The 27,809-nt window shown below is 44.1% G+C and overlaps 1 protein-coding gene across 2 annotated transcripts; it reads right to left on the minus strand.

The window, feature by feature from the left end:
• Positions 1 to 342: 342 nt before the first annotated feature.
• ZNF26 (zinc finger protein 26) lies at positions 343 to 26,463 on the minus strand. 2 transcript variants are annotated; one of them, XM_058425409.1, is made up of 5 exons: positions 25,999 to 26,463; positions 25,104 to 25,207; positions 5,706 to 6,826; positions 5,350 to 5,445; positions 343 to 2,740 (listed from the first exon to the last, which is right to left on the minus strand). In XM_058425409.1, the coding sequence occupies exons 3-5, from the start codon at positions 5,803 to 5,805 to the stop codon at positions 1,395 to 1,397; spliced, it is 1,542 nt and encodes a 513-aa protein (XP_058281392.1). In that variant the 5' UTR covers positions 5,806 to 6,826; positions 25,104 to 25,207; positions 25,999 to 26,463; the 3' UTR covers positions 343 to 1,394. The 2 variants fall into 2 exon arrangements, with proteins under 2 accessions (XP_058281392.1, XP_032024083.1); XM_032168192.2 differs by lacking the exon at positions 25,104 to 25,207 and having other exon boundaries at positions 5,706 to 5,832.
• Between the last annotated feature and the right edge of the window lie 1,346 nt (positions 26,464 to 27,809).

Raw genomic sequence — 27,809 nt, forward strand, 5'->3', positions numbered from 1 at the left:
TCACACCTGTAATCCCATGACTTTGGGAGGCTGAAGTGGGTGGATCACCTGAGGTCAGGAGTTCGACACCAGCCTGGCCAACATGGTGAAACCCCGTCTATACTAAAAATACAAAAATTAGCCGGGCGTGGTGGTGGGCGGCTATAATCCTAGCCACTTGGGAGGCTGAGGCAAGGAAATTGCTTGAACCCAGGAGGCGGAGGTTGCAGTGAGCTGAGATCATGCCATTGCATTCCAGCCTAGAGGACAAGAGCAAAACTTAGTCTCAAAAAAAAAAAAAAAAAAAAAAAAAAAAACCCAAACAACAAAAAGCAAAAGACATTTTTATTGAGAAGTGAGGAAACACACAGAAGATCAGAGAAGCAGGTTCTAAACGAATAGTATCCACAGTTATTCTTGTAATCAATTAGCCAGAATGAATGGATGTTCTCAACAGAATTCTGGGACAAGAATGAATGAGTTCCCACATTTTCTGGTTCATGTGCAAATGAATTAGACTCAAAATTCTGAAAAAGAGATTACCATTATCCAACAATGGGTGAAATGCTCACCTGCAGCTAGTGGAACGGATACCTGAAAGACACTACCACAGGAAGCACCCCAGAGAGGGGAGGTATTTCTCCAGAGAAAACAAGGATGCTCATGTCAATCAATGGACAACAGGCATGGAACTGCAAAATATAATAAACGTTCATTACAATGAGTTCTCTTAAGCGGCAGCCCTGTAATAAATGCCAGATCTGCTTATGAAAAAGAAATCAAAAGACAATTAGCATTTAACATGGAAAATACTGGGGGATATTATTCCACAAACTATCAAATATATATATAGATAGATAGAACAAGTTACATTAAAAAATAAAGTACGAAAAATTTTAGAAATACTATTCAGTGTTAACTCAGGGAAGTCACATTAAATATCCCTTAACTTTAAGAATCGGTTCCCTGCGTTTTTCCTGAATATTATTTACATATTTTTTAAAAAACAACTTTATACTCCACCATGAAGTCAACTGTTCACAACAAGATTTTATTTTACAAAAACACAGCTTCAAATCTGGAATGTGACTTTCCATGGAACACACTTTCAATGGGAAAATGCTTCCTTAATTTATTCAACTTATAAGGTGTTCCTAGTGTAAATTCTCTGAATCTTCATGATGATACTACAACATTTGATACATTTATTGCTCCACATTCCTTCCATTATTTTCATCTACAAAGATTTGTAACTTATTTCTGAAAGCTTTTACACTCATCCCAAATATGGTTGGTCTCTCTCCTCTCTGATTTTTGACATGAGTGTAGTTTTAGGGCCTCCTACTTGTAAATCCTGTCTATATTATCTGAAGTCTCCTGAACATCAGTTTCTCACATTGCATCATTCTGATTTCTCATTTATGAGTCTTCCTATGTATACGAAGCCCTGAATTCCAACAGAAGGATTTCCCACATTCAGAGCATTTCCATGGTTTCTCTCCGGTGTGAACTCTCTGATGTTCACTAAGAGATGATTTCTGAGTGAAGGCTTTTCCACATTCACTACATTTAAAAGGTTTCTCTCCCGAATGAGTTTTCTGGTGTATCTGAAGTGATGCCTTCCTAGGGTAGGCTTTTTCACATTCATTGCATTCATAGGGCTTCTCAGTTGAATGCGTTCTCTGATGTATAATCAGCTGTGATTTTCCACAAAAGGCTCTCTCACACAAACTACATTCATAGGGTCTCTCTCCGGTGTGTGTTCTCCTATGTATAACAAGGTATGACTTGCTGCTGAAAGCCTTCCCACATTCACTGCATCCGTAGGGCTTCTCTCCTGCATGAGCTCTCAGATGTGCAGTGAGCTGTTCCTTCCTACCAAAGGCTTTCCCACATTCACTGCATTGATAAGGATTATTTCCTGTGTGAACTCCCTGATGTACAATGAGTTGTGTCTTCATATTGAAGGCTTTCCCACAATCACTGCATTGATAGGGTTTTTCTCCTGTATGCATTCGGATGTGAACAAGGAGATAGGACTTACTCCTAAAGGCTTTCCCACATTCACTGCATTTATGGGGTTTCACTCCTGTATGAGTTCTCTGGTGTACAACGAATGGAGACTTCAAACTAAAGGCTTTCCCACATTCGCTGCATTCATATGGTTTCACTCCTGTGTGACTTCTCTGGTGTAAAAGAAGCTGTGATTTCCAACTGTAGGCTTTCCCACATTCACTGCAGCCATAGGGTTTCCCTCCTGTGTGAATTTCCTGATGGACAATGAGCTGTGACCTGAAAGAGAAGACCTTCTCGCACTCACTACATGAGTAGGGTTTTTCTCCTGTATGAACTCTCTGATGAGCATTAAGGTTTGACTTGGCACTGAAGGCTCTTTCACACTTACTGCATTCATAAGGTCTCTCTCCTGTATGAATTCTGAGATGTACAATGAGCTGTGACTTACAACGAAAAGCTTTCCCACATTCACTACACACACAGTTTTTTTCTATGCTATGAGCTCTTTGATGCTTAAGAAAATACAGTTCTTCATAACCATGAAACTTATCAGGATTCTTTCTTAAATAACTTCTGCTTGGAGCTGAGTTTTGTGTCAAACTTTTTCCATGTGTGTTATAGAGTCTCTGTCTTGAAGAATCATGGGTTTTGCTCAGATTAAGTCTTCCCAACACACTACAAGCATAGCTTCTTTCAATACTCTCAAGCTCATCTTGATTGTTCTGGTACCATTCTTCCCAGCCATCTACAAAAAAACAAACAAAAGATAACTTTTTGAATCATAACATAAACCTGATATGGAATTAAACAGTATTAGGACTGCAATGTAATCAACCTTTCTCTTTTGGTAACAAGCCTACGACACTGGTTCAAAAGAAATATTGGCCAAGCATGGGGGCAAGGGAACTGAATCAAAACAAACCAAAACAGGTCCCCTCGTGAAAACTGGTAGCAAATTACCAGTAATCAAAAACAGTTTTTAAAATAGAGGTTTAAAATTGGCACTTGGATTAGCCAGGCATGGTGGCAGGCACCTGTAATCCTAGCTACTATGGAAGCTGAGGCAGGAGAATCACTTGAACCTGGGAGGCGGAGGTTGCAGTGAGCCGAGATCACGCCACTGCACCAAGTACAAAGTTCCTGAGGAGGAAGCCTGACTGACAGTGTTTAAGAAATAGAAGAAGGCCAGGAAAGCTAAAACCCACTGAGTGAATGGAATGAAAGCAGAACCAAATTATTCAAAACTATGGCAAAAAGTTGTTTATATTTTTAAGATTTTTTTTTTTTTGAGACAGGGTCTTGCTCTGTCACCCAGGCTGGAGTGCAGTGGTGCAATCTTGGCTCACTGCAGCCTCGACCTCCTGGGTTCAAGTAATCCTCCCATGTCAGATTCCTGAGTAGCTGGGACTACAGGTAAATGCCACCATGCCCAGCTGATTTTTGTATTTTTAGTAGAGATGGGGTTTCACTTGTTGGCCAGGCTGGTCTCAAACTCCTGAGCTCAAGTGATCCACCTGCCTTGGCCTCCCACTGTACTGGGATTACAGGCGTGAGCCACTGTGCCCAGCCTAAAGGTTTTTAATTACAGAAAATCTCAGTCTTCTGCATTTAAAAGATCAGTTTGACTGTTCTGTAAAAAGTAAGAAAAGGGCAGAGAAATACTTTAGGAAGCTATTGTAGCAGTCCATTCCAGAATGAGATAATAATTTGAACTACAGTTCTTGATATACTTTGGATATCTGTCCCCACCCAAGTCTCATGTTGAATTAGAATCTCCGGTGCTGGAGGTGGGGCCTGGTGGGAGGTGTCTGCATCTGGATTATGGGGGCAGATCCCTCATGGCTTGGTGCAGTCTCATGATAGTGAGTTCTTGTGAGATCTGGTCATTTGATAGTATGTGGCACATTCCCCGCCCCTTCTTGCTCCTGCTTTCACCATGTGACGTGCCTGCTCCCCCTTTGCCTTCCACTATGACCGGAGCTATCTGAGACCTCCCCAGAAGCAAATGCTGCCATGCTTCCCAAACAGCCTGCAGAACTCTGAGCCAATTAAACCTCTTTTCTTATAAATTACCTAGTCTCAGGTATTTCTTTTCTGGTTTTTTTTTTTTTTGAGACAGAGTCTCGCTCTGTTGCCCAGGCTGGAGTGCAGTGGCGTGATCTCGGCTCACTGCAAGCTCTGCCTCCTGGGTTCACACCATTCTCCTGCCTCGGCCTCCCGAGTAGCTGGGACTACAGGCGCCCGCCACCACGCCCAATAATTTTTTGTATTTTTAGTAGAGACGGAGTTTCACCGTGTTAGTCAGGATGGTCTCCATCTCCTGGCCTTGTGATCCACCCGCCTCGGCCTCCCAAAGTGCTGGGATTACAGGCGTGAGCTACCGCGCCCGGCCAGTCTCAGGTATTTCTTTATAGCAATGAAAGAATGGCCTAACACATGTCTGGAGTTGAGGAAATTTGGAACATATGGGAGAGAGAACTAAGACGGTTTGCTAAGGGACTGGATGTGGGAGCAGAGAAGGGGAGGAGTCAACAGCTTGAAAAGCAAGATGGCACTCCTCCTTAGAGATGGAAACACTAAGAAAGAAACTTGTGGAAGAAAATGAAGGATTCTGGCCATTTCTTTTGAGGAAGAACGGTAATTTTAGAAGGAAATCCCCATTTCTGATACTGAGAGTAAAGTCTGGGAAAGCATGGGGTAGCGCTCCCACAGGCAGGTAAAACCCAGGACTCAAGCGCCAAAGAGAAAGACATCAATTTTGACATTACAACACTGGTGGCAAAGCGTAAACCTTTGGAATGGAAGAGTCTTTCGACAGTTACAACATTCGGAGAGGAGAGCCAAACTGGGAAAAAATACCCCTCTGGACAATGCAAAAGGGAAGTATAAGGTGTGTAAAGTCACTCAAAGATATAGGAGACACCAGGGCTAAGACTGTGAGTCAAGTCTAGGGGATTTAACTGTGGAAGGCAAAGGAGGAAATAAAAGAAATGGAAATAGAGGGCAACGAGCCACATCAAGTGAGGGGGAAAAGAAATCCCCTAAAGGTCTCGATGCCCAATGAAACCCATGACCATGGGGAGGAGGGAAACTTACCCAAAAGCAAACCTGGAGCAGAGTTCAGGAAAGAGGGGCATGCCTGCCTCTCAACAGTAAGGGGGAAGAAAAAACCAAATATATGAAGAGTGACGGCGATATCCTTATCCAAGGAGCTCCTGGCTTTATCCTGAGTCAGCTCCAGTAGCTCAAGGACTTCCAGAAGCATTTCTGAAGACAACACTGTGACTGCCCACTCCTCAGGTACTCATCAGCTCACTCCCATGCCTCCCACCTTCCTCATTCTCACTCACCCACCTGGACAGCTCTGCCTGGAAATTTTGGCATTTATTATCCATGGATCTTCTCCTTGTTCCAACTTGAAGATTAAATCAGGCTTGGTACCGTGATACCCTGTTGATGGTAAATCACAAAGGGTGGGGACCAGGCTGTTAGGGACAGGACTGAGGAATCAAGAGCTACAGAGCAAAACTGCTCATCTCACTTGGGGAAAGATTACAATTAGGAAGTGTGGGACAAATAGGGACTAAGGAATTTGACCCCTAAAGTTCAAGTTCGTAATATTAAGCACTTCAGAGATCCCAGAGTAGATCAACAACAAAAAGGGATGGCAATTTAATACTATCTGAGTGATGCTGAGACGCAGTACTTACCCACTGATATCAGGTTATGATAGTTTTCCAATATCACATCTCTGTATAGGTACTTCTGTGTAGAATCCAGTAGCTGCCATTCATCCCAGGTGAACTCCATAGATATATCCTTGAACGACAATAATCCCTGAAATAACACACACCCTGTTCAATTGGATGCAATTACATTAGTTGACATGGAAAAGATGCAGAGGAACTGGGAAGGAATAAATGTTCCTCTACCATTTCCTGTGGCTGGTTCAGCATTTACTTTGTGAGAGAATTAAAAATCAATCAAGGAGTGCCAGGCATGGTGGCTCACGCCTGTAATCCCAGCACTTTCGGAGGCCAAGGCGGGTGGATCACAAGGTCGGGAGTTCAAGACCAGCCTGACCAAGATGGTGAAACCCTGTCTCTACTAAAAATACAAAAATTAGCCGGGCGCAGTGGCAGGCACCTGTAATCCTAGCTACTCAGGTGGCTGAGGCAGGAGAATCACTTGAACCCAGGTGGCAGAGGTTGCAGCGAGCCGAGATCACACCACTGCACTCCAGCCTGGGTGACAGAGTGAGACTCCATCTCAAAAAAAAAAAAAAAAGAAAGAAAGAAAAAAGAATCAATCAAGGAGCTTCTATTTGCCGGTACTCTCTTGGGTCCTGAAGATTTCAGGATGAATAAAATCCAGTTCTGTCTTCAAGAAGCTTTCTATCTTGTAGATGGGAATGAACATTTATACATGCAAACAAAATAAGGTGTTCTGAGTCCTTGGTAAAAACATCCAGGGTACATTTTGTACAGAAATGAAAAGAGCCACTCAAGTAGTCTTAGAAGATTCATGATGTGTTCAAGAAGTTGGGGTGGAAAGGGCAATTCAGGAGGTGTTTGGATGAGGTTCAACTGAGAACAGGGGGATAAACAAGAGTTTATCCTTCTACTTGCAGGAGTCTGAAGGCAATTGGTCTGGGGCTTCCATCTCTTGCTCCACCTTACATGGCTTCCACTTCCAGGGCAACCCAGTCTAAGATGGCTCTAGTCATCACATCTGCATTCTAAGCAACAGCAAAGAGTGGGGGCTGGGAGGGAACAGCAGGGAAATTCAGAAATGGAGTTTCTGTATATGCCCAGATGAAAAACTGGCAAATCTATTATGAAAGAAAGAAAAAAAAAATAGATTGGAACATAATTTGCAGTCCCTGTACCAGGAGCAAGCACCACACAGAACACATGGTAGAGCCTGGTCAATTCAAGGAACTGCAAATATTTCAGACACAGAAAAGACTGCTGTCTTTTATAACAGAATACCAGAAACTGGGTAATTTATAAAGAAAAATGTTCATTTAGCTCAAGGTTCTGGAGGCCAGGAAGTCCATGAGCATGGTGCTGGCATCTGGTGAGGGCCTTCTTGCTATGTCATAACTTGGTGGAAGGCATTACATGATGAGAGACAGAGAGCATGCCAGCTCAGGTCTCTCTTCCTATCCTTATAAAGCTACTAATCCCATCATAGGGGCTCTGCCCTGATGACCTTATCAAATCCTAAATACCTCCCAAGGGTCCCACCTCCAAATACCATCAACAAATAAATTTAGGAATTAAATTTCCAACACATGAAATTTGGAAGATACACTCAAACCACAGCGATGGCTACAACAGGTGAACAGTTAAGAGCTAGACTACAAAGTAAGCCTGGAGGCCGGGTGCGGTGGCTCATGCCTGTAATCCCTGGGAGGCCGAGGGAAGCGGATCACAAGGTCAGGAGTTCAAGACCAGCCTGACCAACATGGTGAAACCCCGTCTCTACTAAAAATACAAAAATTAGCCAGGCGTGGGGGCGGGCACCTGCAATCCTAGCTACTCGGGAGGCTGAGGCAGGAGAATCGCTGGAACCAGAGAGGCAGAAGTTGCAGTGAGCCAAGATCGCATCACTGCACTCCAGCCTGAGTGACAGAGCAAGATTCCATCTCAAAAAAATAAATAAGTAAATAAACCTGGAATGATTTTCCTGGTTTACAGAAGAATTGCCAATGTAGGTTTATATAAATAAGAGAAATAATAGGGCATATGTTCAAAGAAATGCAGCCTGAAAATTCTCTTGGAGTGAAGACAAATACAGGAGTTCACATGAGGAAAACCTACCAATTAAAATACAAGATAAGTTAACAAACAAACAAAAAAAGGTCCAAATTTAAGCAGATAGTAATGAAACGTCTGAAAATAAAGTATAAAGAGTACACCTGATAACCAACTAAAAGGAAAGAACAATGCTTCTTGAAAGTGGGAGAGAAATAAAGTACTGAGAAAAAATAATGCTGATTCTGAAATCTTATACCAGCCAAACTAAAAAGCAAAAATAAGGGAAAATAAAAGACATTTTCAAATATACAAGCACCTGGAAAATTTATATCCATCAAATGTGGTAGCTCATGCCTATAAATCCAGCATTTGGGAGGCTGAGGCGGGAGGATCACTTGAAGCCAAGAGTTTGAGACTCCTGGGTCACATAGTTAGACCCCATCTCTACAAATAACAAAAAATGTGTGGGCATAGTGGTGCACACCTGTAGTCCCAGCTACTCAGGAGGCTGAGGTGGAAGGATGGTTTGAGCACAGGAGTTTGAGGCTGTAGTTGGCCATGACTGTGCCACTGCACTTTACACTGGGCAACAGAACCAGACTCTGTCTCTAAAAAAAAAAAAAAATTAACAATTTTTTTAAATTAAAAAAAAATTACACCCTATAGAGACAACATTAAGACACAGAAAGAATTGGTGGGAAGCTGGATACAATGGTGAGCACTGAAATCAGCAGAACATAAATCTATTGATTCAAACACATCTGAACTAAAATTATAATCACCTATGATTTAAGCATATGTGTGATGCAAATAGATGAGAATCATAGAAAATGAAGGTATAAAGAAACATCTTTCACTTGGGAAAAGAGAAAATGCAACTGTTTAGACTTTGGTTTAAAGGGAAACGTTCAGTGTGCCTGCGAACAACTTACAGGCAATAAAGCACTAAAAATGTAGGGAGGGAGCAGGGAGGAAGACAAGTACAGCTTCCAAAACAGTAGAGAAAAAACCGACTGAGAAAGAACACATCCATATTAGAAGAAACACAATGAAAACAAAACTAAGACAGTTTGAAACTTATGAGATACACCAAAGAAAAAATACAAATTAGAAAATAAAGAAATGAAAAAAGATATCAGGTAAATGCTAAATCAATGAAAGCTGATACTCACAGAATTAGCATAAATAATTGCATTTTTACATCAGTTTAACTCAAGGGACTTAAACTAAAGGCATTTCTTATGCATCCCAAGTAGCATGAAGGTCTCACTACAGCCAACAGACTCCTCTTGCCCAGGCACCTTCACGTGGTTCACCATCCCTCCTGGCTCATCAATACTCGGCCATTATACTTCTATGCTAGATGGCTTTTCTATAATATATAATTTCACAAATCAAAACACCTACAAAGTTGTAAGATTTATGCCCGTTAGGGAGGTTGAGATGGAGACCAAACGTGATTTGAAAGTAGAAACAGAGAGAATGGAGAGAAGATTTAAACATGATTATCAGTATCCTCCTCTGAGACCCATTTAAATTACATACAGGAATACAGTACGCACAAACACACCTCTAAAAGAAAAGGGAGGCCAGGCGTGGTGGCTCCCGCCTGTAATCCCAGCACTTTGGGAGGCCGAGGCGGCGGATCACAACGTCACGAGATCGAGACCATCCTGGCTAACACGGTGAAACCCCATCTCTACTAAAAATGCAAAAAATTAGCCAGACACAGTGGCAGGTGCCTGTAGTCCCAGCTACTCGGGAGGCTGAGGCAGAAGAATGGCGTTAACCCAGGAGGCAGAGCTTGCAGTGCGCCGAGATTGCGCCACCCACTGCACTCCAGCCTGGGCAAAAGAGTGAGACTCTGTCTCAAAAAAAAAAAAAAAAAAAAAGAAAGAAAGAAAAGGGAACTACATAAACAGAAGCCAATATGATATTTTGATAAATTTTTAATAAACAGTAAGCCAAAAATCTGGTAACTGACTTCTGTGAGCAGAAGCTCTCCCAGAGGTAAGCTGATGCACAGCAAACCATCTTTCCCACAGAAGCCCCAAAAGCTTTGGGAACAGTTATCCTGCATGACGAGAATGAGGTGTGAACTGAAAACAGCTAAGAGCAGTATATGAATTAGGCTCCCAGGTCCCACCCACCTAGGGTCTCGGGGGTGGGTGTTACTCAGCCAACACATGATTACCTAACATGCCAGTGGTGCTAGGTACTCTTAACAAAATCCAGGCCGGGCACGGTGGCTCACACCTGTAATCCCAGCACTTTGGGAGGCCAAGGCAGGTGGATCACCTGAGGTCAGGAGTTCGAGACCAGCCTGGCCAATATGGTGAAACTCCACCTCTACTAAAAACACAAAAATTAGCCAGGCGTGCTGGTGCACACCTGCAACCCCAGCTACTCGGGAGGCTGAGACAGGAGAATCGCTTGAACCCATGAGGCGGAGGTTGCAGTGAGTAGAGATCGCACCACTGCACTCCAGCCTGGGCGACACAGAAGACTCCATCTCAAAACAAAAAAACAAAAAACAAACAAAAAATCCAAGCAGGTAAGGGACAGAGTCATGAGAGAGAGGGAGGCACAGGTGCTGTTTCAGACAGGGTGATCAGGGCAGCTCTCTGATGAGGTGATACCTAGGCAGAAATGCAAGTGAGAAGCCACTGAAAGGCTTCTCGCTCTGACTGGTATTTTGAGATCATCCTGACTGCTGTGGAAGAGGGAGGGTGTTGTGTAAGAGGAGATACCGGGGAGACCAGTTAGAAGGCAACTGTGTTAGTCCAGTGGAAGAAGGCAGCGTGGGCCAAAGTGACAGCGATGGGGATGGTAAGCAGTGGCTGGATTCTGGGCATCCTGTGGGGACAGAGCCAGAACACAACCTGATAGAGACAGCATGGCACGCTGAGAGACAGAAGGGGGGCCTGGAGGACACCAAGCAGTCTGGCCAAGCAAACTACAGAACTTTCCCTTTAAGGAGGTGGAGAAGCCTGGGGATAACAAACGGAGAAAGAAGACAGTGAATAACTGGTCCATGAATGACTGAAGATGGCGAAGATCCAACCAGAAAACAGTCCACAGAAGTGAGTCACTGAAGGAGAAAAGTGACCTTGCTAAGAACATGTGAGAAGAAAGGGAAGCGGGTATCCATCCTCTCAAACAGGAGGGGCTCCAAGAAAAGGGGGACTGTGCAAGCGCCCCACACACAACCTGGACATCTGCAACAGCCAACCAGGCTAAATCTGGGGAATTTTCAGAAGGAACTGACATGTGCTTAAGAATTTAAGTAAACAAGGATCCAATAACTGCTTTCCTCTGAAAAATTCTGAAGGCAGAGACTGCCGCGGGACTCTTAAAAGGCAGCTGGGGAGTGAGGGCTCAGCAGCTCACCTCAGGCAGCGCCCCGTCTCCCTGCAGCTCAACTCAGGCAGGGCCCCGCCTCCCTGCGGCTCACCTCAGGCAGGGCACTGTTTCCCTGGGCCCAAGGAACACCCAGAAGATTCCCGAACTTGACACTTGAGCTCATTAGCAGGCTCCTTCTCAGCAGCACTACCTGCAGGGAGGGAGACCCCAGGGGAAGAGGCAGTGAATGGACTTCTGGGTGAGTCTGCAAGCAGTGAGAGAAAGAATCACATACACCATGGAACTGCAGGGCAGAGCCCTGTCAGAGGCTCCAACCAAGCCCCACTGATGCCTGTCATAACTCTGGGTACTGACCACCGCACAACAGGAGCCTCTGTGTCTTTTCCTCTAACCACTGATTTTCCCATCCCAACCCAGAAGGAGCCCGCATCGGAGGGCAACAAGTAAATGTAGTGGAAATACAGACAAGCCTCCTCCATCTCCCCTCTGCAGGCTAGAATGAGGTACAAGAGCTTGGAGTGAGAGTGTGGACTGAACCTTCCCATACCTGAAAGTAACTGAGAGTCAATAACAAACAAGGCTGTGATCAGAGCATCATCAGCTCTCCTCACGACGACCACTAGGGAAGAAAGGGCTGACAGAGGAAGCCTGAGGCTGTGATGAGAAAAATGAAGCCACTACTGTGCCCTTATTACGTTCGGGCCGCTTGTCAAGCTGGTCACTTTAAATCTGAGAGAGAAGAAACATGAAACAAGTCACTTCGATGTGAATATATTAGAAGCTGGAGGTCGATAGCAGAAGAGGAAACGGAGCCCAAAGTGGCTGCTTCTGGGGACACAGGATGGAAGAGGGAAGGTGCAGAGCAGACAGCGGGTAGACCAAGAGCAGCGGGGTAGACCAGGAGGCTTGTTGTCTATTTTATTTAAAGCCTTTTACTATTTCTTCAAGCTTGATACGAATAAAAGCAGGCCGGGCATGGTGGCTCACGCCTGTAATCCCAGCACTTTGGGAGGCAGAGGTGGGTGGATCACCTGCAGTCAGGAGTTCAAGACCAGCCTGGCCAACACAGTGAAACCCTGTCCTACTAAATATACAAAAATTAGGCCGGGCGCAGTGGCTCACACCTGTAATCCTAGCACTTTGGGAGGCCAAGGTGGGCGGATCACAAGATCAGGAGATGGAGACCATCCTGGCTAACATGGTGAAACCCTGTCTCTACTAAAAATACAAAAAATTAGCTGGGTTTGGTGGCGGGCGCCTGTAGTCCCAGGTATTCGGGAGGCTGAGGCAGGAGAATGCCATGAACCCTGGAGGTGGAGCTTGCAGTGAGCCGAGACCGTGCCACTGCACTCCAGCCTGGGCGACAGAGCGAGACTCCGTCTCAAAAAAAAAAAAAATTAGCCAGGTATGGCGGCGCACGCCTGTAGTCCCCGCTACTTGAGAGGCTGAGGCAGAAAAATCGCTTGAACCTAGGAGGTGGAGGCTGCAGTGAGTGAGACCGTGCCACTACACTCCAGCCTGGGCGACAGAGCAAGACTCTAACTCAAAAATAAATAAATAAATAAAAGAATAAAAATAAAATACAAAATAACTGTTAAAATTTTGAATTGACCTAGCATGATCAAAAGAAAATTTAAAAAGAAAATTTTATGACCAAGAAGCAGTCCAAAACTCTAAGAGATTTAAAATTTCACAAGAGATTATGATAAACAGTTCTACTGTAATGGGACATACATGCTGCAAAAAATCCCACCATGCAATGTTGCATAAAAAGCCATAAGATTTATGGGAAAAATGGGGTAAAGGCATAATACTGGTGACACACAAAAAGAGAACCTAGGAGGCCAGGCGCAGTGGCTCACACCTGGAATCCCAGCACTTTCAGAGGCTGAGGCAGGCAGATCATTTGAGGTCAGGAGTTTGAGACCAGCCTGACCAACATGGTGAAACCCTGTCTCTACTAAATACAAAAAAATTAACCGGGCATGGTAATGGCAGGCTGAGGCAGGAGAATCACTTGAACCCAGGTGGTGGAGGTTGTAGTGAGCTGAGATCACGCAATTGCACTCCAGCCTGGGCAACAAGGGTGAGACTCCCCCTAAAAAAAAAAAAAAAAAAAATTTCAACACTTTCAAAACTCAGAATTTAAAGCAAACTAAAAGGAATTTCCTTGACACAATAAAGTGTTTCTTCCCTAAACCTATAGAAAATATCATATTTTAGGTAAACCACTAAAATCATTTTCTTTAAAAACACATGAGGCCGGGCGCGGTGGCTCACGCCTGTAATCCCAGCACTTTGGGAGGCTGAGGCAGGCAAATAATGAAGTCAAGAGATAGAGGCCATCCTGACTAACACGGTGAAACCCCATCTCTACTAAAAACACAAAAAAAATCAGTCAGGTGTGGTGGTGGGCGCCTGTATCCCAGCTACTCAGGAGGCTGAGGCAGGAGAATCACTTGAACCTGGGAGGCGGAGGTTGGCAGTGAGCCAAGATCGTGCCACTGCACTCCAGCCTGGGCAACAAAGAGCGAAACTCCATCTCAAACAAATAAACAAACAAACAAAAAAACTAAGAGAATCAGCTGAGATAAAATGAGAACTGGTGGAGATCCACCATCTTGTCTTGCAGCTGCCTGAGACACAGACATGGCTTCTGTTCCACTGACTCTGGAACTGTGTAAACAGCTGTTGGATTCGACAGTCCCTGATAAACAGCTCTCACCTGACTGACAAAGAGCTGCTTGATTTGTGGATGGCAGTTCCAAGGTGAACAAATGACATCCTGTTTGGAAGACTGCTGCTCTGATTAAAGAAGGGTCAAGAATCTTTCTGAGTTATTTATAGCTTAGAGCAATTGGGTAAAGTATGTTTTTGTGAGCAAAATTTACCTTTCTCTCTACCTGATTTCTCCAAAATTTGGAAACTATTCATGAGTATTCTAATTTTGTGGCAATAGAGTTATTTGCATAAGTTCAGCAAGAATCTGTTTTCTTTTGTAAAAAGGACACAATTGGAGAGATTGGTTATTTTATCAAGGCCTCAAATGGAATGGCATATTTTCAGATATAACCAGGCTGCTTTGAGAAATTTAGGTTGGATTTATAAAGCTGATAAAAAGCCCCTTGGAAAGACTGGCCTGGTACCTTGTCCACCTTAAAGATTCCTATCTGTGGCAAGTAAAGAATGCCACTTTCTAACAGGCTCAGGAACCTCATAGTATTTTGGGATCTCGAGAAGACAGGAATTCATACAGGTGTTACAAGCACAGTCGAGCAGCAAATCCTTGGCTTGGCTTCTGGCCTTCTAAGCTTTTAAAAAGTTGAATCCAAAATTCCTTAAAAAAGTTCCAGCAAGGCCGAGAGTAGTGGCTTACGCCTGTAATCCCAGCACTTTGGGAGGCCAAGGCGGGCAGATCATGAGGTCAGGAGTTTGAGACCAGCCTGACCAACATGGTGAAACCCTATGTCTACTAAAAATACAAAAATTAGCCAGGCGTGCTGGCACACACCTGTTATCCCAGCTACTCAGGAGGCTGAGGCAGGATAATCGCTTGAACCCAGGAGGCGAAGGTTGCAGTGAGCCAAGATCACACCACTGCACTCCAGCCTGGGCGACAGAGCAAGACTCTGTCTCAAAAAGAAAAAAGAAAAAAAAAAAAAAAGCTCCAGCAAAGTCAACTTAAAAGAAGCCTACATGGCTGGTCACTATTCTTGCTATTCTTTATGCAAATAACCAGGCCAAGTATAATGAGATCAAAATTTATTTGCAAATAAATTGGTCCTGCTATGATTTATTCTTGGTAGAAATAGGGAAACCGGAGAGAGAAAATTATAGATTCTGATTGCTGTTCTGAGTTTTTATTATTTGCCTATAATTTGAGCTAACTCTGAATTATTTCCTGGCTACAAGAAGTCCCTAAAAAGGAACCAGGTTTTCGTTTTCTTCATGATACTTTTAGTTGGCCCATTAACGGAACAGGTTATTTGCTGCTGTTGTTCTGGCACAATCAAAAGTTCTCTTTCATTTGTAATCCTTGCATGCATTCTATTTCTATTATTCAAATTATTGTTATGTATCTCTCATTGTTTTACTTCATCTGAGACAACCAAAGTCATAGTATTCTGAAGACTAGAAATGATTCAACAACCCTGTGAATCTCCTTAACTTGGAACCCTCCTTGGCCTAATCTGTTTTCCACTGCACTGCTGCTAAAGCTATGCAATATCAAGCACTCTCCCTAAGGTTCAGAGGAGGGCACAGAAGACAGAAAAGCTGGACTGGGAGGTGAAGTGTGAAGGCCAAAGCAACTCCATCTTGGAAGCTCATTGACCATGTGGGCTTCTGATTAACACCTGTTCTGGACTCCATCTTGGAAGCTCATCGGCCATGTGGGCTTCTGATTAACCCCTGTTCTGGACTCCATCTTGGAAGCTCATCTACCGTGTGGGCTTCTGATTAGCCCCTGTTCTGGGAAGGCCTCTAAGATTTCTAGTTCATCTATTGTTCCTTGTGTTAGACCAGGTACTTACCATAAATCCTGCCCTTAGGTCAAACAACCTTGATGTAACTGTACTTCAACTGTCCTACACATCCCTTCTGAACCACCCTTCCCTATGGTCTAGAAGCTCTGGGTCTGGGGGTAATGGTGCAGGGATCCACCATCTTGTCTTGCCACTGCCTGAGACACAGACATGGCTTCTGTTCGTAAGTCGCTATTAAATGTTTCTTTCTAAGGAAAAAAAACAAAAACAAAAACAAAACAAAACAAAAAACCATGAGAACCAGTAAGAAAAGTCAACAGGGTAGCAGTTTTAAACAAATCAATAAGGAATAGCTTTTTGGTACATTAGCAGTCACCAACCAGAAAATATAGTAAGAAAATGCCTATATGATCATAGTAACAAATCTAGAAAGTACTTAGGAATAAAAAGCTTTAAAACGCAGGAAAACCTAACAAAAAATACACATGATAAAATATGTAAGTACAGAAGAGATTGAAGTAACATGCCATGTTTATGATGAGTAGACTTACATGGCAAAAATACTAATTTTCCACAAATTAATTTACAAATTTGATAAATTCTCAATGAAAATACCAAGAAAGTTTTTCATTTTATTTCACCTAATAATTCTAACTCTCATTAATGTAAAATAAAATCATATGCTTCGACTACTACTGCTAAAACTAGAAAATTTTAAATACTCTTATCTTTTTAAAACACCAGAGACCTGTGGAAGCAAGGAGGACTAAATAAACTAAAACTGCAGAGAGAAAAGAGCTCCTCTTGGGTGAGCTAAAATTGCTGGCTGTTACCTCGCTGGGCCATTTGCTCAGCTTGAGAACAGTGAAGGAAGGGCTCGGCCCAGACAGAGGACTATTCTAGGGAAAAGAGAAACCAGTGAAGGTTTTGATGTGCTCCAGTGGACAGTGAGTTTTCCCCATGGGACATCTGTTGAGTGCTGGTCAGTGCAAGAAGCTGCAGGCTGGGCTGGAATGGCAGACTGAGTCTCCCACAGCCTCAAGGTGCTCCAGAAACAAAGTACCAGTAGAGAGGAGCCTGCAATAAATACACCATCCAGAAACCCGAAGCCACAGGTAACAGAGTACAGCCCCTAAACAGCTCAATTCCTGTTTTGATTGAAGTGATCAGCCATTCCCCTACTGCATGACAGAGAAAAGGGGAAACAACCTCTGATATAAAACAACAGTAAGGCCAGGCATGGTGGCTCACGCCTGTAATCCCAGCACTTTGGGAGGCCAAGGTGGGTGGATGACCTGAGGTCAGGAGTTTGAGACCAGCCTGACCAACATGGTGAAATCCCGTCTCTACTAAATAGCCAGGCATGGTGGTGGGCACCTGTAATCCCAGCTACTGGGGAGGCTGAGGCAGAAGAATTGCTTGAACCCAGGAGGCGGAGGTTGCAGTGAGCCAAGATTGCACCACTGCACTCCAGCCTGGGCGACAGAGCAAGACTGTCTCAAAAAAAACCACAACAGTAAACTTCAGTCTCTGTGGTTATTCCTTTTAAAACAATGTCAGCAAAAAATTAAAAACTTTGAGACATGAGGCAGGAAAATATGACTGACAAAAAGAATAGGCAGATAATTGATAAAGATGCACAGATGATCCAGACGATGTTAGCAAACAAGTAATATTACAAATAACTATCATAATATATAACTATATAAATATTTAAAATACAGAGAAGTTGTATACAGTGAATAAAAGAACTGGAATTAAAAAAAAACAACAAGGAGACATTTAGAAACAAACAACTGATCCCTGAAATGAGCATCAACGGGACAATGGCCAATACAAGTCTGTTAAGGATGTGGAGCAAACCATCCTTCTCGTCGGATTGTGCTACTGTCCAGTGAGCGCACGGTGAGGGCAATACCACTAACGCCTACACAACACACCCACATCAACTACAGTGGTGCAGTTTTTTGAAAAGTGGAAAACCTCTTTTCCATGAAAATAAACAGGGATGTATAGCAAATGCAGCTCTCAATTCCTGGTACTGGGAATGTGAAGTCATTTCGCCACTTTGGAAAACTGAGAGTATGTACTAAATTTAAATATATGTATACAATGACTCAACAGTATCATTCGTAAGTATGTGCCCAGTGGTTCTCAATGGGTAGGAGGGAGATTTTGCGCCCCAGGGGCATTTGACAGTGTCTGGAGCCATTTATGGTTGTCATAGTGGGGCAGTGCTACTGGCACCTACATAGGTCGGGGCCAGGAATGCTGCTCAGCAACCCACAATGCACGGGACGTTCCTCCACAACAAAGAATTATTCCGTCCAAAATGTCAACAGTGCTGAGGTTGAAAAATCCAGGTATGTGCCTAACAGAAATGATAGTTGATGTCTACCAAAAGAAATGTACAAAAATGTTCACAGCCGTGTCATCTAAAATAGCCAGTAACTGAAAACAACCTAAACACTGATGTTGACGATAACAGATGACTACAAAACAGACAAATTATGAAATGTTCATACAACAGAATATCATACAGCTTCACAAAAATAAGCCAACACAAACATTTTAAGGATATAAACATATGCATTAAAAACGTACGGGGAAAGACCTAGAAGAATATCTATCAAACTGCTTACCTCCGAGGAGAGAGAGGGGATTGGGATGGGTATGTGGTTATAAGAGACTGAATTGTGTTCTAAGAGAATCAACTGTATCATCAAAAATTAATAGTTCCAGTTCTGCATGTAAAGAGTTTGGAAGTAGCCACTCTGTCCTAACAAGTAAAAAGTTTAACAAACTGAAAAATCAACAACTCTTCTTAGATCTGAAAGAGAAGCGAAGATACAAGGCAAACCACTGTCCCCAAAATTAGAGACAGGCAAAAACACAGTAGTTACCAGAGCACAAATCTCTGTGAGAAAGTGTCAGGACAGAAATACCTGAACTGCAACTGACAAATTGCTAGAGGCTAGGTGTGTACATGTCTGAAGTTAAAAAGTCCAGGGGGACCCAGTCATGGTGGGAGTGGAGGGAGACAAGGTCCCAAGCTTTTCTGAGTTTTACTTTCAGGAGCTCAACCAGGTTCCCAGAGCCTAATATACTGAGGTTTTGTCAGAGCTTAACTAACCTGAGGGAAAAGAGATATACCAGATTCCATCCTGTCCCATCTAAGGGATGGGGTGGGGATGGCCTCAGAAATACTTGTGAGGTTCGGAGTCCAGGAGAACAGGCTCACAAAGAGACAGACCTAATCAGGGGCCTACAGAATGCTCACCCTTTCCTGACATCTCACCACCACATTAGTCAAGTACTATTAAAAGTAATTCTTTTTACTCAGTACATCATGTCTAGCTATGAACGTAAAGGGACAAGGCAATACTAAAAGGCAAAAAAAAACACAGACAGGGCAACCACGCGTGGTGGCTCACACCTGTAATCCCAGCACTTTGGGAGGCCGAGGTGGGCAGATCACCTGAGGTCAGGAGTTCAAGATCAGCCTGGCCAGTATGGTGAAACCCCATCTTTACTAAAAATACAAAAATCAGCCAGGCATGGTGGCGTGCACCTGTAGTCCCAGCTACTCGGGAGGCTGAGGCAGAAGAATCACTTGAAACCAAGAGGAAGAGGTTGCAGTGAGCCAAGATCACACCACTGCACTCCAGCCTGGACTCCGTCTCAAAAAAAAAAAAAAAAAATACACAGACAGGCCAAGCATCAGAACCAGACATGATAGGGATGTTGAAGGTATCAGACAAAACTTAAAACAACCATGAATAATATGTTATGGGCTCTAGTGAATAAAGTAGGCAGCATGCAAGAACAGATGGGCAGGCCAGGCGTAGTGGCTCACACCTGTAATCCCAGCACTTTGAGAGGCTGAGGTGGGTAGATCACTTGAGGTCAGGAGTTCAAAACCAGCCTAGCCAACATAGTGAAACTCTGTCTCTACTAAAAATATAAAAATTAGCCAGGCACCGTGGTGCGCACCTGTAGTCCCAGCTACTCAGGAGGCTGAGGCACAAGAATGGCTTGAACCCAGGAAGCGGAGGCTGCAGTGAGCCCAGATCGCACCATTGCACTCCAGCCTGGGCAAGAAAGTGAGACTCCGTCTCAAAAAAAAAAAAAAAAAAAAATACTAGTGATCAAAAACACAATACAGAAGTGAAAAATGCCTTTGATGGGCTTATGTATTATGTAGACTGCACGAGATTGAGGAAAAAAATCTTTGAACTTAAGGATGTATCAACAGAAACCTCCAAGCAAAGAGAACACTGGGGGAAAAAAAACAGAACAGAATATCCAAGAACTGTGGACAGCCATAAAAGGTGTAGATATGCACAATGGAAATACCCAAAGGAAAGGAAAAGAACAGAAGAAAGACAGCCGGTGCCTGATGCACAGTGGTTTGACTTAGTATTTTTCAATTTTACAACGGCGCAGAAGCAATACACATTCAGTATGTTCCCTAACTTATGGTGAGGCTCCATCTGGATAAACCTATTATAAGTTGAACATATTGTAAGTCGAAAATGCACTTCTGAGAAAGAGATTTTCAGTTTATGATGAGTTTATCAGGATGTAACCACATCATTAAGTCAAGGAGCATCTATATATGAAACAATAATTACTGAAAATTTCGCTGAAGTAATGTCAGACACCAAAGATGGAGGAAAATCCGAGAATACCAAGAAGATAAATGCGAAAAAACCTGCACGCAGGCATATCATTTTTAAAACACAAAAAATCAAAGATAAGCCAGAGGGAAAAAAAAAAAAAAAAACACCTTACCTACAGAAACCACACAAGCAAGAAAATGGAGCGAAACAGTTAAGGTGTTTAGAGAAAAAAAAAATCATCAAAATAGAATTCTGTACCCTGCAAAATTATCCTTCAAAAGTGAAGAAAGTCTTTCTCAAACAAAAACTAAGATAATTTATTGCTATTACAAGTAAACTTGCCTTAACTAGGCAGAAAAGGAAAATACAGGTCAGAAACACAGACACACTTTTTTTTTTTTTTTTGAGACAGGGTCTTACTCTGTTGTCCAGGCTGGAGTGCAGTGGCATGATCTTGGCTCACTGCAACCCCCGCCTCCTGGGTTCAAGCGATTCTCATACCTCAGCCTCCCGAGTAGCCAGGACTACAGGCACGCACCACCATGCCCAACTAATTTTTGTATTTGTAGTAGAGACCTGGTTTCACCATGTTGGCCAGGCTGGTCTCGAACTCCTGATCTCAAATGACCGGCCCGCCTCGGCCTCCCAAAGTGCTGGGATTACAGGGATGAGCCTCCAGGCCCGGCCACAGATATATATTTTAAAAAGTGAGAACATCAAAGAAAGAATAAGTGAAAGTAAAATTAAAATTTTTTTCTTATCTTTTTTTTTGGTACAGTCTCGCTCTGTTGCCTAAACTGGAGTACAGTGGCACGGCAGCCTCGAACTCCTGGGCTCACCTCACCATCTCACCTCCCAAGTAGCTGGGGCTACAGGTGCACACTAGCACACCTTTTTCTTTAGGTTTTTTGTTGTTGTTGTTGTTTTGTATAGGCAAGGTCTCTGCGTTGCCCAGGCTAGTCTCAAACTCCTGGCTTCAAGCGAGCCTCCTGCCCTCAGTCTCCCAAAGTGCTGGGATTACAGGCATCAGCCACCACGCCTAGCTATTTTTCTTTTTTTGTTGTTGTTGAGTCTCGCTCTGTCACCCAGGCTGGAGTGCAGTGGCACGATCTTGGCTTACTGCAACCTCTGCTTCCTGAGTTCAAGCGATTCTCCTGACTCAGCCTCTTGAGCAGCTGGGATTACAGGTGTGTACCACCATGCCCGGCGCTAACTTTTGTGTTTTTAATAGCGACAGGGTTTCACCATGTTGGTCAGGCTGGTCTTGAACATCTGACCTCGTGATTCACCTGCCTCGGCCTCCCAAAGTGCTGGGATTACAGGCCTGAGCCACCACGCCTGGCCATGCCTAGCTATTTTTCTTATTCTTAGTTGACCTAGTCTGTTCAAAATAGTAATAGAGGCTGGGCACAGTGGCTCACGCCTCTAATCCCAGCACTTTGGGAGGCTGAGGTGGGTGGATCACTTGAGGTCAGGAGTTCGAGACCAGCCTGGCCAATATAGTGAAACCCTGTCTCTACTAAAAACACAAAAATTAGCCGGGCATAGTGGCACATATCTGTACTCCCAGCTACTCGGGAGGCTGAGGCAGGAGAATCGCTTGAACCTGGGAGGCAGAGGTTGCAGTGAGCCGTGATCACGCCACTACACTCCAGCCTGGGTGACAGAGCGAGACTCTATAAAAAAAAAAAAAAAAAGAAAAAAGGACAATAAAGGAACATCATACTATGAACAATTCTATATCCACACATTTCATGACCTAGATGAAACAGACCAAATCCCTGAAAGACACAATCTGCCAAAACTGAACAAAAAGAAACAGACACTCTAATAAGCCTAAACTGAATCAAAAATTAAGAATCATCCAAACCAGAAAGCGCCAGGCCAAGATGAGTTCACTCACTGGTGAAGTCTACCAAACATTTAAGGAAAAATCACACCAATCTTTTTTTCCCTCTACAATATTTTTCAGAAGATAAAGGCAGAGAGAATCCTAACTCAGTCTATAAAGACAGCATAGCTCTAATACCAAAACCAGACAGAAACCCTAGAAAACTATAGACAAATTATCTCATAAATATAGATACAAAAATCCTCAACAAAATACTAGAAAATAAAATACCACAATGTATAAAAACAAGTGTACACCACAGCCGAGTGGGATTTATTCCTGGTATGTAAGGCTGGTTTAATACTTGAATCAGTTCCATCATATCAAATGACTAAAGAAGAAAAAGCATAGATAGATGCAGAAAAAACTTTTTTTCTTTTTTGGGACAGGGTCTCGCTCTGTCACCCAGGCTGGAGTGCAGTGGTGCAAACATGGCTCATGGCAGCCTCGACCTCCCAGGCTCAAGCAATCCTTTCACTTCAGCCTCCTCAGTAGCTGAGACTACAGGCATGTGTCACCACGCCCAGCTATTTTGTTTTTTAATTTTTTGTAGAGATGGGGTCTCACTATGTTGCCCAGGCTGGTCCTGAACTCCTGGGCTAAAGCTATCCTCCTGCCTTAGCCTCCCAAAGTGATTACAGGTGTGAGCCACATCTGGCCTAGAAAAAAAATCTGACAAAATCCAACCCCATTCACAATTAACAACAACAAAAACCCTCACAAAACTAGGAATAAAGATCTTTCTCAACTTGACAGAGAATATCTACCAAGAAAAACGCTACAACTAGGCCGGGCGCGGTGGCTCACGCTTGTAATCCCAGCACTTTGGGAGGCCGAGGCGGGCGGATCACGAGGTCAGGAGTTCGAGACCACGGTGAAACCCCGTCTCTACTAAAAATACAAAAAAAATTAGCCGGGCGTGGTGGCGGGCCCCTGTAGTCCCAGCTACTCGGAGAGGCTGAGGCAGGAGAATGGCGTGAACCCGGGAGGCAGAGATTGCAGTGAGCGGAGATCGCACCACTGCACTCCAGCCTGGGTGACAGAGCGAGACTCCGTCTCAAAAAAAAAAGAAAAAAAAGAAAAAAAAAAAAAGAAAAACGCTACAACTAACATCATACTTAACTGTGAGAAACTTGAAGCTTTCCCACTAAGATCAACAAGGCAAAATGTATCTTTAATCCCCTCTCGCCGCTCTTTTTCAACATTGTACTGGAAGTCCTATCTGAGGCAAAAAAACAAGAACAGAAAATACAGGATGAGAATCCCTGTTCCAAAAACCTGAAATCTAAATGCTCCAAAATTCAAAATGTTTTGAGTCCTGACACGTGGAAAATCCCACACATTAACTTAATACAACCTTTGTTTCACTCACAAAATTATTTAAAATACTGTATAAAATTACCTTCAGGCTATACGTATAAGGTATATACGAAACATAAACAAATTCTGTGTTTACACTTGGGTCCCATCCCCAAGATATCTCATGTATATGTAAATAGTCCAAGATCTGAAAAAATCCAAAATCCAAAACAATTCTGGTCTTAAGCATTCTGAATAAGAGATACTTCATCTGTAAAACGTATAATGACTGTGAAGGAAAGAATAAAACTTTGTTCACAGATGACATAATTGTGCAAAGACCAAAAGAATTCACCAGGCCGGGCACGGTGGCTCACGGCTGTAATCCCAGCACTTTAAGAGGCTGAGGTGGGCGGATCACGAGGTCAGGAGATCGAGACCATCCTGGCTAACGCAGTGAAACTCTGTTTCTACTAAAAATACAAAAAAATTAGCTGGGCGTGGTGGCACGTGCCTGTAGTACCAGCTACTTGGGAGGCTCAGGCAGGAGAATCGCTTGAACCTGGGAGGTGGAGGTTGCAGTGAGCCGAGATCGTGCCACTGCACTCCAGCCTGGCCAACAGCGAGACTCTGTCTCAAAAAAAAAAAAAAAAAAAATTTCACCAAAAAACTTCTGGAACTAAGTGATTATACCAAGGTTGCAGGATACAAAGTTAATATACAAAAGTCAACCCCTTTCCTGTACACAGGTAAGCTGAATTTGAAATAAAAAACACAATACCATTTACAGTAGCACCCACAAAAATTAAATACTTAGCTGTAAGTCTAACAAAATATATAATGATACTATATAAAATCTATATGAGAAAAACTACCAAACACCGCTGAATGAAAACTAAGAACTAGATAGAGAGATATAACATGTTCATGGATAGGAAGACTCAATATTCAAGACTTCAGCTCTTCCCAACTTGATCTACAGATTGAATGCACTGTCAGTTAAAATCCCAGCAAGTTACTTTGCAGATGTTGACGAACTGATTATAAAGTTCAGACAGGCAAAAGACTTAGATTAGCTAAAAGGATACTGAAGCAGAAGGATAAAGTTAGGAGAATGAACCTGACTTCAAGACTTATAGGCTGGGCATGGTGGCTCACACCTGTTATCCCACCAACGCTTTGGGAGGCCAAGGAGGAAGAAGTGCTTGAGGCCAAGAGTTGCAGGCCAGCCAGGGTAACACAGTGAGACCCTATCTGTACAAAAAAAAAAAAATTTAATTACCCTGATGTGGTGGCATGTGCCTGTAATCCCAGCTACTCGGGAGGCTGAGGCTCAAGAATTGCTCCAACCCGAGAGGCAGAGGTTGCAGTGAGCCGAGATCGCGCCACTGCACTCCAGCCTGGGCGACAGAGCGAGACTCCGTCTCAAAAAAATAAAAAAAAGACTTATTACAAAGCTACAAAAATCAAGACAGTGTGGCAGTGTGGTATTAGTGAAACAACAAATAGATCAATAGAACTCAATAAAGAGCCCAGAAATAGACCCATATAAATATAGTCAACTGATCTCTGACAAAGGAACAAACTCACAGGGGGAAAAAATCCACTCCTAACTTTCTCTCGATTCTTTAGCACAACAGCCTTTCTTCACCGTGTGTCCTTTCCTTTCATTAACCTGAGTCCTCACCTCGGTCCTCTTGAGGGTTCCAGTTGGTCACACTCTGAGCTTCCACGAATATAATAAGGTGTCTTTATATATTTCCAGTTTAGACCTCCCATGTGAGTTACAGGCTGAAATACAGGCATTGGATATTCAACACCTGCGAAAGTCATTCCCAGGGTCCCTCTTCTAATACCATTCCTAGTCTCCGGCTGTATAGCTCAGTGGTAGAGCACCACATCCAGCAACGTCGTCACCACCACTCACCGAGGGCAAAGGATTTGGCAATCAAATCACTTGTAAAGTCTCCCCTCTGGTTCACGACATCAATAATTCATAAAGTCCCGATGATCCACTGGCCCGCCCCTTACCTCTTGGACTCTCGAGCTCCGCTCCTAGCCTTTTCTCTCTACTCATTCATCTGTAATTGTGTCCATAGTTCACTAGACTACCCTCCCCACCAAACCAAAGCTCCTCTAAAATTAGGAACATACATAATTTATCTCTGCATTGCCAGCACCAGCCCTAGAGTCCAGCAGACAAAAAGACACTCCATAAACAAGCATTTGGCCAAACGAAAAAGGAGGAACTGATCATTTCTCCAATGAAGTTCTAAGGGTCAGCATAAGACAACTTTGTGTAGAAAACATGAAATGATGGAGGATCCTCAGATTTCAGGGCCCGCAGCTGGCCATGAAGTGCAGTATAACTGCCCGTCACAGAATACCACAGGCACGTTTCTGCAGGACCAGAGCTTGGGTGAGCCTCAGATGAGCTTTGGTTTGGTGGGGAGGGTAGTCTAGTGAACTACGGACACAATTACAGGTGAAAGTGAGTTCAGTTCCCGGAGTAACCCTAAAGAGATTAACGTGGCCACCCTCAGTATCCAGTCGACTTTTAAACACGGAAAGTCTCTACTTACCCAGCACGAAGCTGTCCGGAAACTGGTGGCCATCCCCACGCGCACGTTCGCGCGCTGCCTGCGGCGACAGGACCCGCGGGCTGCGGAGAGACCGTGGGGGATGCGTCCGCCCGAAGACAGGTGCGGGACCAGGGCCCCAGGATCCTGACCGTCCCGGGGCTGAGTCGCTGGCAGGGACGCCGGCTCCTCAGCTGTCGCCCAACACGGACCGCGCGTGACTAGACGACCTCCCGGTCTGGGTACCAGGAGTCGCACGGATGGATTTGTGCCTTTCCGTGGCCCTGACTCGGGAGAGCAGGAGGCTGATCTGACTCCGTCCACGCCCCGGACCGACGGAAGTGTTTAGCTGGTCAAGTCCCTGGTTTGCCCAGGATAATCCGAGCCGCTTAGCTCCGCGCCTCGGCGGCCACTGAGACTCAGCCAGGTACCCCAGCTGGCCAGATTCCAGTCCACTGAGTCTAAGCCGGAAACAGCCCTGCACGCGCGCACCCGACTAAGGCCGGGAGTGAGGCGCATGCGGAAGTGAGTCCTGCGTCGATGCGCCAGGACGCGACGGCGCCGGAAAAACTACATCTCCCACAATCCTCGGAGATGGCTCCCTCGTTACAGGCCTGGCTTCCAGCTGCAGCGGATCTAGAGAGGGGCACAGCCTGACGGGAAAGGAAGGTTGGGAGGGGGCTCCGCCAGCGGCACCTGGTTCACCCACCCCCGCCTGCGCCAGGTTCAGTACCATCCTCGGAGCCTGGACGCCCAGTTTCCCAGGGCCTCTAGAACTGACTCAGAGTCCGACCCCAGCAAAGACGCAGGCCTGCTGATATCAAACAAGATAGGGTTCAGACCAGAAGGCACAGCAAAAAAGGACCCTTTGTAAAGCTAAACGCTGCAATTCATAGGGTTAAATAACAGTTTTGAATATCAGTGCACCAAATAATAGAGTAACCAACTTCATAAAGGAGAAACTATAGTAGATGTTAAAGACAAATAAATAGAACCACACCAATAATGAAACTGCCTTTGCAAAAATTATATCAGTGAGAAAATTATAGCAGTGGGGAGGTCTAATCTAACCAAACCCCCGACCCCGCGCGCCTTTGGCTGTCAAGATGCCTTCATTATTGCTGGGCTTAGGCCAAGCTAACTTTGGAAGACATTTAGGTTATAGTTTAAATGATAGCCCTTTTCCAAAACCCACTGCCTTTGTAAAACCTATGAGAGACCACCAAGCTAGCGGGAGGAGAGGAGCCTGAATTCTGCTAAGGTATGGATTGGTCACAAGACATGCAACTTCCCCAGTTACTCCTACAGATAACACCACTATTGTAGATTGGCCTTTTGAGATTTAAAAATGTGCAAAACAGCCGGGCACGATGGCTCACGTCTGTAATCCCAGCACTTTGGAGGGCTGAGGTGGGTGGATCGCGTGAGCCCAGGAGTTGGAGACTAGCCTGGGCAACACGGCGAAACCTCATCTCTACAAAACATATCAAAAGTAAGCCGGATGCGGTGGCATGCATCTGTAGTCTCAGCTACTTGGGTGGCTAAGGCAGCAGAATTGCTTGAGCCCGTGAGGTGGAGATGGCAGTGAGCCGAGATTGCACCATTGCACTCCAGCCTGGATGACAGGAGTGAAACCCTGTCTCAAAAAAAAAAAAAAAAAAAAAGTGCCAAACATCTGAATAGACATTTCTCAAAAGAAGACATACAAATGGCGAACAGGTATATGAAAAGGTGCACAATATAATTGATCATCAGAGAAATGCAAATCAAAACTACAATGAGATATTATCTCACCCCAGTTAAAATGGCTTTTA

The sequence above is a fragment of the Hylobates moloch genome, unplaced genomic scaffold, assembly GCF_009828535.3.
Source record: "Hylobates moloch isolate HMO894 unplaced genomic scaffold, HMol_V3 SCAFFOLD_12, whole genome shotgun sequence".
NCBI classification, from domain to species: Eukaryota; Metazoa; Chordata; class Mammalia; order Primates; family Hylobatidae; genus Hylobates; species Hylobates moloch.